This window comes from Canis lupus, chromosome 5, assembly GCF_048164855.1.
Source record: "Canis lupus baileyi chromosome 5, mCanLup2.hap1, whole genome shotgun sequence".
NCBI classification, from domain to species: Eukaryota; Metazoa; Chordata; class Mammalia; order Carnivora; family Canidae; genus Canis; species Canis lupus.
In genome coordinates, this window is record NC_132842.1 from 46,548,261 (window position 1) to 46,567,941 (window position 19,681).

Below are 19,681 nucleotides of genomic sequence, written 5' to 3' on the forward strand. Positions count from 1 at the left end.
GACACAGAGAACAAGGGAAGCAGAATAAGGTGCCCTATAGGATTCTTCTCTAGGAATTAGATTTTGCTGAAACCTTTCTTGCTATTTTGGAATCCAGTACTTAGTAAAAAATTATATTAGGACATATTTTGAAAATTAGCTTCAGAAAAAACACTTGCTTTTCTATTTCCCCAACTTCCCCCTAGATGCTACATTCAGAAAAATAATTATCTTTATATTTTTATACTAAGAAGCTCATGGATCTCATACAAGTCTAACTGAGCCTCAGTTCTGCATCTTTAAAAATGAGACAACCTGTTTTGGAATATAGTGTACCGTTTTTGGGACTAAGTTAGAAATTTAAGGTTTGAAGTATGAGAGAACACCAGAAGCATGCCTTATATTAGAAAGTTACATACCAGCATTTCCTGACCACATGTAGTCAAAGAATTCTCACACATAACAAAGGGATATTAAACTGTTACACTGAAAAGAAAGCTAAGGGGCAAAAAGTAATTAATCTTTCCGCAGAGTTTTACTTTTTTTAAAAGATTTTATTTATTTATTCATTCATTCATTCATTCATTCATTCATTCATTCATGAGAAACACACACACACAGAGAGGCAGAGACACAGGCAGAGGGAGAAGCAGGCTCCATGCAGGGAGCCCAACGTGGGACTCGATCCTGGGACTCCAGGATCACAACCTGGGCTGAAGGTGGCGCTAAACCACTGAGCCACCCGGGCTGCCCAAGTTTTACTTTTGAGAGAACAATTTGCTTTCATCTGTAATGCTGCAAGTTTTCTATTTGTCTCTTCTACTATGTACCCTTTCATCATTTTTACTGCTCATTAACACTGTAGAGAAAAATTAAGATTTAGGCCCAAACAATATCTTCCAGGAGAAAAACTAATCTTTTCCTGATGTAGATAGTAAAGAAATTAGGATATTTCTAGTAAAACATTGCTAGGATTTCTTGAAACCTAACTATCACTTATCTTTATGGAGATCTCAAGGACCATGCTGAGAATATATGATTAAGAAAACAAGGAATGAAATCAAAGTTTATGCCTAAGATAATGTTAATTAGTCTCATTCTTATCAGAGCATATTGTTGAGACAGATTTGAAATATTCAAAATAAAAAAAATACAAGAGGATCAGTGCTTATTTTAAAAGGGGTAGGAACAAATCAGCAAATATCTACTGAATACCTAATTTATGAAATCCTTTGAGCAAATCTCTCAAAAAAAAGTTCAAAACTTCATTTCTCCTAAACCTAATTTCTGTATACTCTTTTAACAGAATTATAGTTTTTTCATTCTTTGTAGCCTTTAACCTCTTTTGTGAAACAAAGTTGCCTTACAAATAAGGAAATGACGCCTAACATATATGTAAAGCACCCATGACAGCATTTTATCTCTTTACTGAAAACTAGTAAAGCCCTTCCAAATCTGAAATTTATCTTCCTAAGTTCTTGTGACAGAGCCCATTATTAAGTTGTAGTTCGTTATTTTTCTGAAGCTTGGGAAAAAAAATGAGCAAACATAAAATAGAAACTTTCTTGGTCAAAGAATGTACCCCTTTTCTAAAACCTGAACTTGATGTAAAAGACATAAACAACGGAAAATCAACTTACTAAGAAATGCTCTTTTCTTTGTAATTCTGTATAATCAGAATTATTTACGATTCTTTAAATAGACACATGATCATTTGATTTTTGTAAATATTTTTTAATAATTTCCCACTGCAATGAAATGTCTGTTCTTTCTCCCACATGGATTTGCGCTGGATGTCAGGTGAAATTAAAGGAGAAAAACAAAAGGAAAACACTCTGATATATTCTCTCAAAATATTTTGGAGAGTATTATTTAAGATGTCTTTATTCATATTTAGGTCTAACGCAAAAACCAAGCAATAAAAACATGCTATGCCAACAATGGCAAGCAGCCTTAAAATCAGCCGATTCTTTTCTGAAATGAAGAAGATAGGTATCAGCCTGCACTTACGCCATGGTGGCAGCCTTGCTCATCTTTCCCTGGTTGCTATGGACACGTCCCTGTCAGGCCTGTGCCTTCTACTCTCTAGATCTGTTTATGACAGGCTGAGGTGTTTCCTATTATGGTGCCTATGTCTGCACAGCACACTGCTTGCCAGTAATAAAAGCCAGAGGCTGCCACTCTAGGGATTACAGCACAGCAGACCAGAGATGCTGACGGAAACCAAGCACACCCTGGGTAAAACTGCACAGAACACTAAGAGGCAAAGCCAACAAACACATCCTTTCTTCCCAGGCTAGCAGAGAAAGTACTCAGAAACGTCGTTTTTAGTTGGAACAAACTTATATGAGAATGCTGTTGCCAAAGTAGGTATGGAGGAGAGAGAACAGTTTAACAGCCTGTATGGCTTTTGTCTGAGCACTATAAAATTTTAATTTAAATGAGAAGAGACTAATCTGAGCATCAACTATGCTAAAATTTCTGAGACATAAATGTATAAGCAGAACCAAGACTCTTAAGTGGAAATTATCAGGATTCTTTGCAAAGAAAAAACCCACCTTTCTTGCAAAGCATCAACCATAATGTACAGACTCTGATCCTATCAATCCAAGATGAGAAATGGCATTTACATTTACCAACATCATGCATCTGGAACTAATTCTTGTGACCAAATACAAAATGGTATATTGATACACACTAGGTTAGAGATAGAAGCCACAAAGAAGGCCTCATCAATACTCCTAGTGGCTGGGTAGAAAACTCACTGTTTATGTATTAATACAGTTATTAAACCCATACACTTATCAGAAATATGGCTTGTAGTCCATTAACACAGTCAAATAAAAAGACGTATAATCTTCCTCCCTCAAGTATGAATATGATTTAAAGTAAAGGCTCCATACATCTCCCCAAATGATGCTGAGGCCTTCCAGAAAATGAACTACATAGGAAGTCAGGAGATTTCTAGTTGTTTAGGTGGACTTGGACAAGTTTGGGCTTCATTTTTAACTTTATTAGTTTTAAAACATAAAGCTTCAGTCTGAGATGGATAATAGGTAACAATAATAATAATGATTTCAAATACTGATCATGTTAAATTCTACCAAAACTACCAAAAATTGTGGGGTAGGCAGGAACAGATTATATTTTCATTGTATTTAAGTTTGGACTCAAACAGCTTTAGACAGGAAAATTTCTTCAGTTCTTTGACCAAATGTTCAGTAACGTCCTTGCAAAGGGTGTGACAAATGGTAAAACTGAAGCTATTACCCATAAAGGAACTCTGAGGGCTTTTAGGACTTAAAAGAGTAAAATTACTTAGTCCCTGAGATTGATCAGTAATTATCCTATGAGGACAAAAACCATGATAGCTGCATTGCAAGGACCATAATACCATTCATACAATTCATCCAATATTTACTGAGCACCTACATTTATAGGGCTTGTGTCCAATGCTATGGGTGCTAGAAAAATGAGTAAGACTAACAAACAAGTGTACAACAAAATACCAGTAAAATAAAGAAAAAAATACAATAGAGTCCAGAGCACTACAAATAAAGTCCTGTGGAAGGTCAAAGGAGAAAGACATGACACCCAATCAGGGGAGGCTACACTGGGAGATATGGGAGGAGAGGACAGAAGAAACTTTGCAGAGGAGAGAGCATTCCAAATAGGCCTTAAAGGATGGTTAATATTCGTTTAATAATTTTTTTTTTTTTAGTTTAGAAAAGTTTTAGCTTTCCACAAAAAAAAAAAATTTGTGAAGACAAGTACAGAGAGTTTTTGTGTGCTCCATACCCAGTTTCCCCTTATTAACACTACATTTGTAGGTTATTATACAAATGATACATTTGTCACAATTGTGTAATTAACACTGATGCATTATTATTAACTGCAGTCCATACCTTTATTCAGATTTTCTTAGTTTTCACCTAATGCTGGTCCAGGATCCTATCCAAGATCTTGTGTCACATTTAGCTTGTGACAGTTTCTCTGATATTCCTTATATATATATATATTTTTTTTTGTTAACCTTGACGGTTCTGAGGAGAACTAGTCAGATATTTTGTAGAATGTTCTTTAGCTAGAAATTATGTTTTTTTTCTCATGATTAGAGTGGGGTTATATGTTTTGGTAGGAAGATCACAGATGTAAAGAACCATTTTCATCAGAGTATATCAAGGGTATATACTACAACCTGGCATATCACTGTTGATGTTGACTTTGACAATCTAGCTAGTCAGATCGAGGTAGTGTGTTTATGTCCAGTTTCTCTACCATAGGGTCATTTTTTTTCCTCTTTCCATATTGGTTTTTTGGCAAGAAGTCCAACACTTCAGGATGGGACTGTTTTGCTCTCCCCTTCCTTGAGAGCAGACTACATAAGTGATGTAAAATTCTGTGCATAGGAGATTTGTCTATTTTCTATTTATTTAGTTATTCAATAAATTCTATCAATTTTAACACAAGGATATTTTTTATTTTGGGTTTTAATCCAATATTAGTTTATTTTCTTGATCAAACAGTTCTAGCTTCGGTAACTGGAAGCGCTTTTAGTTTGCTCTTGTGTTCCTCTCATATGTTCCCATCAAAGTGGGGTTCTGCTGGAGTGCTCCCTTACTTTCTGGCACTACAATATGCTCCTGCCTCATTTCCTGCCCCATTTCTAGAATCAGGGATTTTTTCCAGGGAGTCCTGGTTCCTTTGGAGAATGGCATTAGAAACCAAGATGAGGGTGTTGGGTGTGTTCATTTCTACCGCGGTGTTGTTTCTTTAGGCCTTCTCAGTTGACAGAGTAAGGTTATATTTATGCACGTACTAGAGGGTTAAGATGTTGAGAAGTGCAATGGGAGGTTAGGTCCTTAATAGGATTTTCTTAACATTAAATATTAATAAGAGATTCTGTGCCTGGGTTACTTGCAGTCTCATTCACAGGAACAATAGGGATGCATTCATTTCTGATAAAAACTGGGTGGACTATTCTCTACTGTTTTATGTTTTTCCCAGAAACATCTCAAGAAGTTTTAGATATTCTGATAAAACTTTAGGTCAGTTTGATGAACTCGTGTAAAATTACACAAAGAAAATGGAGTTAAACTCCTTGAAAAGTCAGTGAGTGGGAGAAGAGCCAGTGAAACATTCCAACAGTATTCTTCGGTTTACCTCAATATCGCTAGGCCACTATTGCCTCTTAAAAGCTCATTAGAAGTACAGATTATCAGGACGGCAAACAAACACCTTCTCTAGCCCTCACTTCACAAAGTAAGAAAAGAAAGACAGTATCCCGTCTTTCTTATGGATGGAAATAAAGGACGTAACATTACAGAACTTTTATGTTCTTAACTCTGTCCAGACAATTACTGTCTTTTAATTTATGAAATCGTCATAGCAACTATTTAACAGATGAGAAAACTGAGGCACAGAAGGTAAGCTGTCCAATCTACATCTAGCAAAGGGCAGAGAGAGAATCCAACTCAGACAGTCCGGCTACAGAAAAGTACTGCAAATCCAGACCATACTGCCTGAGGGATGAATGTCTACTGAATGGGAGATTTCTGCTGGCAAAATCTGACATTTTCTCCTCCAGTGGAGAGGTTTCATTAATGGCAGAGAAAGAAAACCATAGGTTGTTTAAAATAAACATATTTTTCTAAATAAAAATGACTCCTAAAATTGATCTTGCTACTGGTTTAATATATCCAAAAGTATATTCGGTATCTGTGACTGGTAAGCAAAAGGCTTCATGGTGTAGGACGCCTGGGTGGCTCAGAGGCTGAGCAACTGCCTTTGGCTCAGGGTGTGATCCTGGGGTTCTGGACTTGAGTCCTGCATCAGGCTCCTTGCATGGAGCCTGCTTCTCCCTCTGTCTATGTCTCTACCTCTCTCTGTCTCTCATGAATAAATAAATAATTTTTTTTAAAAAAAAGGCTTCAAGGTGGTATATGGATGAACATATTCTCACTTTGTTACATATTAATTTTAAAGTATATTTTTAAAATGTATATTAGAAAAAAATATAAGTAAGACACTAAATCCATGATTTCAAATATCCTTACTTAAGATGAAGCCATCTGATAGGTATACATTTAAAAAAATACTTTAAAAAAAAATAAAAAAAAATAAAAAAATACTTTAAATAAAAACTCTCAACATATAGCATATAGGATACAGACAGAAACTACAAAGTTTGAGCCATACTAATCTAACTTATTTGCTGCAGAATACAAAGGTTATGCTTATCTTTTAAGAAATATTACGTTCTTATATTGCAAGGAGTATATCCAAGGGTTTTTCTTGATCTCTGTCAGTATATCCTACGCATAGAATAAATTACATGTCATTTACTGAGCACTGAGTATGCACTATGTGCCAAATGAACTTTGCATACATTATAGCTAATGAACGCAACAATCTTTCAATTTTTTTTCATTTTTTTTTTTTTTAATCTACAATAGTCACACAGAGAGAGAGAGAGAGAGAGAGAGGCAGAGACATAGGCAGAGGGAGAAGCGGGCTCCATGCACCGGGAGCCCGACGTGTGATTCGATCCCGGGTCTCCAGGATCCCGCCCTGAGCCAAAGGCAGGCGCTAAACCGCTGCGCCACCCAGGGATCCCCAATCTTTCAATTTTATCTCCTCTTTTTACTATCTCCCTTTATAATGAGGAAATTGAGAATTAGAGAGGTAACCCCTGTTGTCTCAAATATTAGGTCAGAAGCAACAGAGCTGATCTGATTTGAAACCAAGTCGGCTTGACCAAACAAACAAAAAACAGACCAAACAACTATACTCTTTGCACTCTACAAAGCTGCCATAAGCATTGCTGGTGTATATTGTCAAGCCAAGGAGTAAATTTCACTTATCCTCATCATATACAAAGTGTGGCCAAACCAACAACCAAAAGTTCAGAATACTAAACAATAATAATAATGAAAAGCACTTTATTAAAGATAAAGTATTCTTTTAAAGAGTCATATACCCATTACTACTACTACACTTGGGAATCCAATGTAACTAATTTCCTAACGAACACAGAATTGTTTGATGCTTAAGCAAATATCCCCTCACCATTCCCAGTTAGAGTGAATAAAGAAAATACATTCCTAAGATGTCTTTTAAGACGAATGTGAATATCAAAATAAAAGGCTACTCATCTATTTCCTAGAAAGATCTCAGACTGATAGGGCCAATTAAGCTAACACGAGTATCATGTACAGTTCTACTGCCCTAGCAGAGCTAGATCATCACAAAATAAACCCTAGCTATTTGCAGTTGTAAAGGGTTGGTCTCTTTCTAATAAAGATAAAATCAGCTTCTACATACTTTAGGGATAATCTGAAAATCATGACATTATCAACACTTTACATCTGTCATATATACATATCTTAAGTAATAGCTACAATGTATGTGACTATCACGGAAATCTTAAATTGAACAACAGCATTATCTATTATCCTTGTTATCTGGGGGAAAAAGTTTGTTTAATTTGTTCACAGCATTTGGAAAAGTACTATTTTATCCTGTCAAGCTTCTTATAAAAAAAACAAAAAGGACATAGTTCATTATGCTTTCAGGCCAAAGTCACCACTATTCTATAATGAAATAAAAATGTAATAAATGAAAGTGATTTCTCTATTAATGACTAATTTATTGAATCCCCAAAATTAGAGGTTTTGGATAATTAAATGTTAGGCATATTGAAGCTTCCTGCCACTAAATACTGACATGAGAAATGAGTCAATGACAGTAGAGACAAATTAAGATGTGTTTAAATTAAAGTCAAGGTTTTACTAGTCAATAAAAAAATGAAAATTTTCATTAAAAGTATTTCCTGCTTTCTATTATTAGTTAAAATAAAAGCAGAAAAGGTAAAAGTACTTTTTTCCCTAATGGTGATCATAAAATCAAGCATTCCCAACTCTCCATATTAACTTTAAGGCACTTAAATCTTTGCCAAATCTATTTCACTAAGTGGAGGAAAAAGCAGGCAGCAAGCTCAAAACATCAGTAAGTCGAATTTCTACAGTTATAGAAGACATTTTCTTTGAAAACTTAAGGTTTTCCCTTTAGTCATGTTAACTCTTAACAATTCTCTTATGACTTATCAATAAATTTTAATATCTTAATGTAGAAAATGTGTTATTTGTGATTTGTTCTTCATAAAATTAAAACACTTTTCCAACTACAGATTCCTTCTTGGCAAAAGTCAAGCATTTATTTTTGTTCTGAGAATTATATCCGTGTAATGCTGAAATAGTTTAGGATTTAACCACTCCTATGAACATTCTATATTCAGCACCCGTTTTGTCCAGAAGAGACAATACCAGCAGTCACAGAAAGCTCTAGTATTACTGTATGTATGCACTGACTATTAAAAAGCACCAGGGGGAGCAGACAGGGGAAGAAGTAAGGACAAGCACCTCAGAAAAGCAATTATTTTATAGGCAACAGAAACATGTTAGGAGTGATTGTTAATAAGTAAACAGACAAAATAAATTCCATAAAAAAGTCATGACTACATTTGCAAAGCTGGCTTATGTTTATCTAGAATGAACTAAAGAAAAACCTGAAGTCTCTTGGAAGGATGCTTGAATCCTAACTTCAAGAGACTTGCAGCTTGAAGCACGGCAGTTTCCAGCAGTGCCAAGCCTTGAAACTGCCCCAGAATTAGAGAGGCGAAACAAAATATACTTTTATAATGGCGTATTTTAGGAGGAAATCAAAATGTTTTTGTTCTCTCCTTTAAACATCTCTGCACTCACACTGAAGGCCTGCTGGAATATGTATTACTAGGTCACAAGAGGATAAAGTGACAGGGTTCCGTAGCAGAATCGTTTTGTTTTGTTTTGTTTTTTTAGGATTTATTTATTTATTTTAGAGATGGAGAGGGGCAGAGGGAGATAGAGAATCTGAAGCAGACTCTCTGTTGAGAGCGGTGCCTGAAGAGAGGCTTGATTTCACAATTGTGGGATCATGACCTGAGCCAAAATCAAGGGTCAGATGCTCAACAGCCCAGGTGCCCCTCTAACGCATAATTTTTAACCCAGGTGCCCCTCTAACGCATAATTTTTAAAAGCCCTGAAGCTTAGACTCCTGTCCTGCCCTCCTCACATTCTCAATTTACTTTCCTTGAGAGAAAGGTAACCAAAAACACTGTGAAACTATTCTGCATTAAAAACAGTCTAAAAAGGTATTTTAGCTTTGCAAATTCTGTACAAAAGAGTGGAAATGTCCTCACCAATCCCACACTGTTTCGCATGTTCCAAGAACTAATAAGTGCTGTGTTTTCAGTTTTAGAGTAAAACAGTAAAAGTATTTAGCACTTCTGTCTGGAATTCTGTAACCAGAATTTAAGAAAAGACGAAACTTCTAATTTGATGTTCAAATGTTTCTATCTATATAATACAAAAAAACTGTGTAAATTAACTTAAGGACTTTTTTCCATAATATAGAGATGTACACCAAAGACAGTTATCTAAGGACTGCACTGTGACAATCCATGAAACCTAAAATGTCAAGCGAAAATTACAACTGAATGGTAAAAAACAAACAAATATATTTTAGCCAAGAAGACATTCAAGGAAGTCTACTTTTTTTTTTAAGTAAGTTTGACCTAAATCTCACATAATAATACCAATAACAACAGGTACAGTGCCTACTATCACAAACTTTTTATTATGTAGCTGTTTATATATATATTCTTTCAGACTCTTATATTGATCTTTCAAAACAGATAATTGTGCTTATCTTACACTTAAGGAAAGTGAATCTAAAAAAGCTGAATTTTTTTTTTTTTTTTTTTTTTTTTTTTTTAATATAACTCAGCTAGCAAGGAACAAAACCAAGACTTAACTTCTAGGTCTGCCTACTTGCTTTGAGAACTTACCAAAACCTCCCTCAACTGTAGCAACAGGTTCCAAAGGAAAGCTGTACAAATTTCAGGGAGATTAATGTGCTTATGAGGGTAAATGCTGTAGATTTAATCACTCTAAGTAAAGGCCATCTGGAGTTTCTCATCCTACTTGGTACACGCATCCTACATGTACTATAGTCCATGTTGGCCTTGGCCAAGAACTCAATACTCTTCCTGCCTTTGTAGCATCAATAAGCATTATGCACATTATAATACCAACCAGGAAATATAGGTAGTTACTTCTAAAGCATCACTTTAAAACTGCTAATAATTTGGATTCCTTTAAGATTTTCAAAACACAGAAATAATGTTAACACAATTGGTTAAATGGGCTGGAGGAATCCTTCTTCCTAATACCCAAATCTATATCTGTAGTAAGTATTTTTTTTCTCTATAATCACTTAAAAATCATGACCTTAGTAGTATTTTTATTATGTTTCATTATATTATTAAATTAAAAGAAAACTCAAGTGAGAAGAAAAGTAAAAATGTCATGATTTTTCAAAGGCAGAAAGCGAATAACCTGAAATACCTGGTTCAAACAAGTACATGTAAAAATAATAGCAATAAAACATAACGAGAAAGCAATGTTTCAGACATATTCATTCATCTCAAAGAGATGTGTGCTGCTCGCTGTCAAATTTCCAGTTGAGACTTGGGTTGGGCATCATTCACAGGGACCTTCAGATCAGCTGCTCCCACTCAGTTTACAGCTTATGTGGATGTGACTTTTTCCTGCCCTTGGTATGAAGCAGGAGGGTAACTTTACAACATTTACCAAGAGCTTTTTTACCCCTTCTATGTTAATCCCTTTTCACCAATAAAAAGTTACACGAGTTTAGCATTCTTGTAAAAATGAATGGGTTACAAAAAGGAAGTGGACAGCATAGAAATTAAAAGTTTAATCAACAGCTTCAGTCAGGGTGATTTTTTTTTAATGTTAAAAATAAGTGTCCTGTCAATAATATTTCAACCACAAGACACAAACAGCTAGAGAATTCACTACCTTTTTAATTTTTTTTTTTAAATTTTATTTATTTATGATAGTCACATAGAGAGAGAGAGAGAGAGAGGCAGAGACACAGGCAGAGGGAGAAGCAGGCTCCATGCACCGGGAGCCCGATGTGGGATTCGATCCCGGGTCTCCAGGATCGCGCCCTGGGCCAAAGGCAGGCGCCAAACCGCTGCGCCACCCAGGGATCCCAGAATTCACTACCTTTTTAAAAAGTCTCTTTCTCAACCTACATTTCCCTTCAACCAAATAAATCCACCTTCTATACCAAATCTGTAAATTAACTCAAAGTTTAATTGAGTGCCTTCACAATGGAGATTTCTAAAAAATCCTGTCTTATTTGGTGCCACTACAGAAAGAAATCATTTTGATCAATTACTGTGACCTAAAATCTTAAAGTATGGATAAACTAATTACTTGACAGTTGCCATCATTTATATTATTAGATTTCATGTTAATTTTTAAATTCAAACACAGGTCTTATCTTTAAGGGGATGAATTTCTGGGGAAAGTAATGATAGCTGCTCATCTTGAAAACATAAGCAAATGTCTGCATATCCCCTTAGGTGCCTTCTGATTCTGCTCTCCTTTTTTACATAGAATTAACCAGGCAAGACAATTAAGAACTCAATCCCACTGCAGAATGGTCCCATTCAGCATGTAGGACACATTGAAGATACTCATCACAGTCTACTATTATGAATCAAGTTACTTTTTTAAAATTTGTATTTTATAAAATTAATCAATGAACTAAGAATTTGTTGGCCAATGAGAACAATGGCACCTGATCACAGCAGTGAGTAACAGCACAGTGATGGGTTAATTTGATGAGGAGCCACACCAAATTTCAAAATGAGGCCCAAATAACAAAACCCCCCAAAAAACTCCAAAGCAAACAAAAATCCCAGATCTGATTACCAGCGTGCATTTGGGTTAGGTCAGTGCGCTTAGGGGTAAATTAGTGCCTGGAGACAGCTCCTAAAGAGTCCCTTTTATTTGATCTGAAGCTATCCTCTCACTTTAAAAACAATGCAATCTCTGTAAGCGCTGTCAACAGATAAGACAATCAAGTGGCTGATATCCTAAATGGTATTTTAAAAAAACTTGATTGGGGGGAAAAACTCAGGTGAGATAAAAACAACAACAACAACAACAACAAGCTAAGAAAAAGCATCACCCTTCCAAAGATCTGTGCACAAAGATAAACCTTCAGATGGTATAACCTTCCTGACCTTGTAAATAGGTGGCCAAAATATTTAACTATCTTTTAAGAAGCAACTGTTAGTAACTGCCACACAAAGTTACCAGTTTTTACCACTTGAATCCCTCAGTCCTGTGCATCCAACATGAACTTGCCTCCTTTCCTATCCCCTCGGCCAAGTATTCATTAAAAACATACATAATCCTGATTACTTCCTTACATAACTAAAGACCAAAAAAATAAAAAGAACAGAAATCCCAAAAAGTACAGTTATAGTGACAACACTGTACCTTGCTTTAAGGCTGTCTCAGGCTGAAGGTTACTTTCCAGTTCCCCAATACTCCACCGACCACCAAGGCCAGCACTTCGCCACATATGGCACAGACGGCCCATTAAAACATACTTAAGCGACCTCGGGGAACCTGGATTTCTCTCCAAGGTTCATGAACACAGAGGCAACGAGCCTAACGAAGTCTCTAACTCTGTGGGTGTCTCCTGCGGACGCGTTAAGGCTAAGCGCACGTGTAGAGGCTCGGTTCTTACACGGTGCCCTGACATCTACAGCCAGGCGAGGGAAGGCTCCAAGTTCGGGGAACTCTCCCGAGCGCGAGCGGTCGCCGGGGACACCCGGGAGGCTGCGCCGACCTCCAGCAACTCCTCCTGCCCCCTGGGGATGCCGAGCGCACCCCGGAGCCTGCAACCCCGCCAAGGCCCCGCCGGGGTCTCCGGCGCAGGGGCCGAGCGCCGCCGACCAGCCCCCTCCCCACCCCCCACGCCCCCGTGGCCTGCGCGGGGTGGGGGTGGGGGTGGGGTGGGGTCTGTAACCAAAGTACGTCGGAGCTGCTCCGGCAAGGTGTTCTGATTTATCCGGGGCCGGCGCGGGGTCCGGGAGCCCCCTCCCGGGGAGGCGGGGGCGAGCAGCGCCTACCTTGTTGGAGGCCATCTCACTGACGGAGTGCCTGGTCTGCAGGGTCTCCAGCTGGTCCAGACACCAGTCCAGCTCCTCCAGGGTCTCGCTGGCCAGTTTCTGGTAGGCCTCCTCTGCGGAGAGATAGGGACAGGGGCACTGAGTCCTGAGGCGCTTGGCGCGGCCGCGCCCGAGCTCCAGGGGGCCCCGTGCCGTACCCCGCCATGCTCATGCTCGCACGCCCGCTGCCCGCGCGGGACGGCCGCTCCTCCATGGTGCCGAGCCCCGGGGGGCGGGGGCGGGGGCCGGCCTCGGGGACGCGCGGCGGCTCAGCTCGGCGTCTCGGCTCCCGGGCGGCGGGGGGCGACTCCGCGGCGGCGCGGCGGGTCCGAGCGCCCGCGGGAGGCGGCCCGGCCCCCGCCCCCGCCCGCGCCCCGCGCCCCGCGCCCCGCTCCCCGCGCCCGCTGCGCCGGCCGAGCCTTCTCTCCACGCGAATGAATCAGCCGCGGCCGGGTGCGCGGCCGCCACGCTTCCTGTTTTCGTTCTCGGGTCCGCGGGCGCCCGGCTCAGCGCCGCTCCATCGCCGCGGCTTTCCGGGAGCTCCCCCCGCGCCCCGCGCGGCCCCCGCCGCCGCCCGGCCCCTCCTCGGCCGCCTTACGGGGCGCCCGCCGACCCCCGGCCGCCGCCTCGCCCGCGCATCCCCCCGCGCGGCCCGCGCCGCTCGCTCTGGAGCGGGGCCCAGCGGGAGGCCGGGGAGGGGCGGGCGGGGCGGCGGCGGGAGGCGGGGGGGGGGGGTCGCGGGGGGTGGGAGGCGGGAGGCCGGGTGGTCGCGGGGGGCGGGAGGCGGAGGGGTCGCGCCCGCCGCGGGGCTCCGGCGGGACCTGGCGCGCACGCGCACACGGCCGCGCACCTGCCCCGCGGGGACCCGCGCATCCGAGGCTCGGCCGGCGCGCTGGGCGGGCGGCCCCAACCAGGTGCCTTGGGACCCGAGCGACCGTCGCTGGGGGTTTGGGTTGTAGGGGCTTTGAGGCTTCGGTTCTGAGGGCTTAGGATTTACCTACTTCCAGGGTGGTTGTGGGACGCAAATTATTTCCATTAAAACCAGACTCTTGCAGTCCCCAGCCCGGGCCCCCGCTAAGTACCAGACTTGGGAGTGTTGGGGCGGACATGGACGGGCAGACAAGAACAACGGCTCCAGAAGGCACGGAGTTGACAACGCGCCGCATCTTCACCTTGAGAATGGTCTAAGAGCCCTCTTAAAGGAGCCGCAGGGTGAATGTGCCACACACTATGGGCACTGGACACACGTCCTGCATACGTGCTCCCCCAGTCCGCAGACCTGCGAATCAGAGACCGGGATGCTCTTGTGATGCCAAAGGAGAAGGTCTGCAAGGGTGTTTCTGCCCACCAGGTGCAGAATAAACTACAAACGTGAGAAAAAGGAAGAGACCACGTCCACAGACACCGTGTGGAAGCTGGTTCCGTTTTCGGAAGCTGACCCTGGGGACCTTGGGCACTCAACATTAAAAGGATCGATTGCAGAGAACCTCACTACACTAAACAAAACTTTGAGAGAGGAAAATAATCCAAACTCCGAAGAGTCACATCTTACAAAACTCGGTTATCCTCAATTACAAAGAATACGCTGAAAAGCTTACGTGATGTTGGTGAGATCCCCTTTCCTTGGTCTTCAAATCTACAGGTGGTCAAGGAGAAGAAACTCTGCCCTTGAAATTCAGACTCCATAAATGATCAGTGGCACAACAGAGAGTTTTCACAGACTGAATCTTCTGGCTTCTGGAATTTACCAGATAGGTTTTTGCAGCAAATTTGTAAAAGTTAGAATAACTTTCAAAGTATTTGTTACATGGGCCACTGGCTCATTGTTATCAAGGATTCTTGGACTGTTTGGTATTCACTTTGAGGACTCTGTGTTAAAATTTGCCTCTTTTATTCCTTTTCCTTTTCTGCATCAATCTAGGTAAATACATACTCTAGGTGGACAAACAGCTGCCTAAACCTTGACAGGTAAATTAAAAAGTGAGATTAGACCTTTTTCCCCTACCAAAAATAACAACCTTAAAGATAATTTAAAATAGTAAGTATGAAGTGTTTTATCTGAATAGCCTTTCTCTGATTACGGGAATATAAAAATACAACTGATTCTTATAAAAATGGAAACGTTACATAACGATGTAATGTAGAAAGTCCCTTGTAACCCCATACCCTAAGGATCACAAATAATAAGTAAGCCTATGATCATAACACATTTTCATTTTACTTAATACCTTCCATATGCAAGTATAGAGCAATCTAATTGAAATGGTAGTACATCTACTATGTGGTTTGGTTTTATTTTTGCTTTTTTCCTCCCTCTCTACTATATAAAATAAGGATGTAGGACATTTTAAGAGGAAATTAACTTATTTTAGGTTATTTCAGTTGTCTATAGTGAGCATGTCCAGTGGGGTATAGATGCAAAACCATTGTGCCTAGGATGTGTTCACTGCCATTTTTCCGGCCACTGGTTACACATGGAAGCCAGGAATCCCTTCTCCATACCTCTAAGGCTTGTGCTCCAAGCCTTTCAAAGTCTGAGCCCCAAAGGAACCTCCCCAGTATAAGTAATCTCCCCATTTTCACCAACTTCTCAAACCTGGAAATACAGGCCTTGGACTTAGCTGGGGGTGGCACTACATTATTATTATTATATTTCAGCATTTACTTTTCAATTGTAAAAGGGGACAGTAATTCAGGAAAGTTTCAATGCTTTAAACTTTTTTTTCTTAATTTTTAAAATTCTTAAGATTTATATATTCATGAGAGACACACAGACAGAGAGAAAGAGAGGCAGAGACACAGGCAGAGGGAGAAGCAGGCTCCATGCAGGGAGCCTGACGTGGGATTCAATCCCAGGTCTCCAGGATCACACCCTGGGCTGAAGGTGGCGCTAACCTGCTGAGCCACCCGTGCTGCCCAGTTTCAGTGCTTTATACTTAAATACAGGACTTGCCTTTAAAAAGGCAGTATAGCAACAAGAGGGACAACCTAATTCAGAAGATCTACTATTTGTCCAAATCATAGATGACCCACTTTGACAATCAGCATTCGGGTACAGCCCTAATGTGGTACGTATAGGTATTTTAAGTTCTGACTACTTCTGCATGCATTGTATGAATCTGGAGAAGGGAAAAACAATGACTGGAACACATCTACATGTCAATAAGTATAAAAACAAGTTCTGGCAGAGTAAAGAAATTTGTTCTATAAAACTGTTGCTCAAATAATTATTGCCGATATTAGTACAGAGATGAGAATACTACTTTTTCCAAATCCCTTAGTTTATAGGCAATATAGCTAGCCACAGTTTTTTGGGATCATTATTAAAGTTTAACTTTTAGGAATTTTTACCCCAAATGTTCTAAGACATCGAGTAACTGACCTTTTCATCCCCAGTAAAAAAAAAAAAAACAAAAAAACCTCGATGCAGAGTTGCCAGCTATCCTACAGGAAATTGAGTCACCACACCAAACAACACACCTAAATGTCATTGACAGCTAACAGGACAAAAACAGTGACCCAGTTTAATTTTGGATTTTACCAAGAACACATACTGCATTCATTAATAAAATGCTTTCTCTCTAGAGAGTATTCACTGTGGTACTACTTGAAAATAGTATATGAAATCTCTTTTTTTTTCCAACTGTCCAAAATCTTGCTAAGTCAAGGAGCTACAAGGGAGAAAAATGCCCAAGCCCAATTATTAGCTCTATCCCGTAAAAGCTAGGAGAGGGCTCTGGGACAGCAAGTGCAAAATAACTTGAGCTCTTGGAAGTCCCCTCCTACAGCAGTGTCGGGTTTTTTTCAAGGCACCCTTGAACTATGTAACACCCCTGTTTCTGCTCAGGATTTTCTGTGAACAAACAGTCCTCAATTCTTGCAGGCCAGCACTTGGCTTCCGTCATTGTGATGTGATCAAGGATTCCCCTGACACATGGCCTGAACTGGTGCCAGGGGCTCCCAGAGAAGATGCTGAAGCAGCAGCTTCCCTTTGCAAAGGAAAAAAAGTAATCGCCTCAGAGCCACAGCAGTTAGTTAGAGGTTGAGGTCGTTTTCTTGGGAAATGTTCAGCCAATTACTCTTATCTACAACCTATAGCAACACTGACCAATGAGATAAAAGGATCCATTCTACAAGATGTGTAATAGTGTGGATGTTGGTCTTTCTTTTTTCTTTTCTTTTGCTTCTTCTCTTCTCTTTTCTTTTCTTTCCTTTCTCCGTTCCCTCCCTTCCTTCCTTCAGTATTTGAGTGATTAAAGATCTATGTAACTTAGTCATAATTCCTAGATAGGCCAACTGGAGTAAATGAAGAGAACAGGTACAAAATCACTTATCATGGGTACCATTTGCTTACATTTAGTTAAAAAACAAATATAAATTAAAAAGTTGATTCAGTTTTTCTTAAAATTAAAAAAAAACTTCACTAAATATCTTCAAAGAGCAAATACTTAAATATGTATCTTTCTAACTGATTCCAGCTTCTCCTGTCCTAATTCCTACCAAAATTGCCTCTTTGTTCCTAAGGATGGAGTTGATAGTGTCTAAAGTAGGGAGAACTGGAGAAAAATGATTCCTATTTCACCACGTATTGCTTCGAGCTAGTTCCCCCTTGCATTTGCTACAGTAAAAGATTTGTCCAGGTTGGTTCTAACTTTTGCTGACTGATTTTTTTCCCCCTCTATTCATTTTATCTGATGGGAAATACATAAAGGAGTTGGATTTACTTTCAGTGTGTACATGTAACAGGTTTAAGCAGAGCTTGCCAGTGGCAAGCTGCTCTCACTTCCAAGTGTATTACTGGCACCAAGTTCTTGTTTTGAAGTATTTTAAAATCTTATGAAATATATAAAATTTCACTTAGTACTTCCAAAAACCTCCAAAGGGAAGATGTACATAATTTTGTGAGGTTTCTTTTTTATTTTTATCTTCCTACAATCTACAATTATTTCTAGTGCCGCCTAAGGCTCTAGTAGAATTTTTTAAATGAAATAAACACAAGATTAGGTTTCACTGACTTCTAGGACTCTCAGTAATTCAACAAATATTTGTTTAGCACCAACTCTGTGTCATGCATTTTATTAGAGTCTGCAAAAACAATGTGTCTAAAAGACTGTGTCCCTTATCCAACGAAAACCTAGACTTTGTGGAGAGGATTTCAGCATCCTCTATTGTAGAAAGCATTCTGAAAGAAAATAACATGGAAGCGGCTATTAGAAAGTAAAAAAGGCTTATTTAAATCAGATTGGTATAGAGTCGGAGTGGGAGGCCAAATCCCAAAGAATGAAATAGGAGGTAAGTGAAGAGTGGTGGAAGAGAGTTTAAGAGAGAACATGTGAGCAAGGACATGGGCATATGTTCAATGAGATGTGTGTGTATGAGTGTAGAGAAAGGAACTACCATGAGTAGGGCCTTGCTCAGGGGGAAAGAGGCTGGAGAAATATGTAGGCACTGGCTATGAAAATATTGTTAGGTATCTGCGGTAGTGACTGTGGACTGAATCTTCAAGAGGACAGCCACTGAGTGATTCAGAATGCTTTGTGTTATGGGATTGAATTTTCTTTAGATGGAAAATTCTAGGGCTCTGAATAAATGGGGCTAAAGAAGGCAAAGCTGACGTCAGTGAGACCATTATATTTGGCCATATTATTGTTAGAATAAAATTAATAATTAATGGAACATTTGCTTTCTGATGATTATTCTTATTCAAGACAATCTTAGTATTAAAGTTCTAATTAGGCATATATCAGGCACGAAAGACTGTCCAGTGGGATAGGCATCTTGCTCTGAAAACTACAATCTTCTAGTCACTGGAATTTTAATCATACTGTATTTACCCGAATTTTTTAAAGGGAGAAACTGCTTGCAAAAAAAGCACTTGATGAGGTTACTTATTACAGAAGGTAAGATTTTAAGAATCCCTGGTTTGGGTGGAACTCATCTGTGATCTTTATGACATAGGAAAGGGGAAGAATATACTGATTGCTCCACAGAGTGTATATGTGTGTAACACAAAAGAGTCACCTTGGCCTATAGGATAATTCAAAACTATAAATCTCCCACTCCCCCAATCTTTAATAAAGTTGCTGAAGGTACAAGATGTGGTAAGTGTTTTGTTTTGTTTTAACCCAGTGAAGGGACTGGGCTTGCAGGACAGATTTGCACAAACAGAAATGTCAGCCTGAGCTGACTCTGGAAAGTACAGGCAGAGGAAGAGAAGCAAGCTTTCAGAATTCACTGTAAGATTTGGGAGGCTTTTGTCCAAGAAACTGGGAGTTTGAGTTAAGTTTAATCAGACAGGTGGGTTGAGGACTCTACGTGACTCCAAACCATAAGCAATATTTTTTCTTGATTAAAGCTGAAGTAGTAGAAGGAGGTTCCAATCTCCATCCCACCTCATAAGCCATAATCCCTGGAAGATCACCTAATCTTTCTTGGGCCTCAATTTCCTCACATGTAGATTGGAGATAGTAAAATCTGGTAGATTATTTTAGCGTGAGAGTCCATGGGTTAAGTAACCTTGCATTGCTTACCTAATAGATTCTTTTCTAGGCACTGGACCAAATGATGGAGATTCAGTAATGAGCAACTAAGTTAAAGGTTCCTGCCCAC

At 39.9% G+C, this 19,681-nt stretch overlaps 1 protein-coding gene and 1 long non-coding RNA gene across 48 annotated transcripts in view; one reads left to right on the forward strand and one right to left on the reverse strand.

Annotated features, from left to right (window-relative positions):
* PDE4D (phosphodiesterase 4D) overlaps positions 1–19,681 on the reverse strand; it is a 1,448,272-nt gene that overhangs the window by 38,558 nt on the left and 1,390,033 nt on the right. For 41 of the 47 annotated variants that reach the window (XM_072826549.1, XM_072826537.1, XM_072826539.1 and 38 more), the window contains one exon: positions 13,034–13,146. The exons of 1 other annotated variant lie outside the window; for it this stretch is intronic. In XM_072826549.1, coding sequence (XP_072682650.1) covers positions 13,034–13,146 — 113 coding nt within the window. Of the gene's footprint in view, positions 1–12,395; positions 12,573–13,033; positions 13,147–13,230; positions 13,361–14,069; positions 14,254–14,670; positions 14,810–19,681 lie in introns of those variants that run through there. 5 more of the 47 variants (XM_072826564.1, XM_072826563.1, XM_072826562.1 and 2 more) reach the window with 4 other exon arrangements.
* Positions 12,931–18,408, forward strand: LOC140633665 (uncharacterized). Its single transcript, XR_012031251.1, has 2 exons — positions 12,931–13,135; positions 14,128–18,408. It is a non-coding gene; the product is annotated as an uncharacterized lncRNA (long non-coding RNA).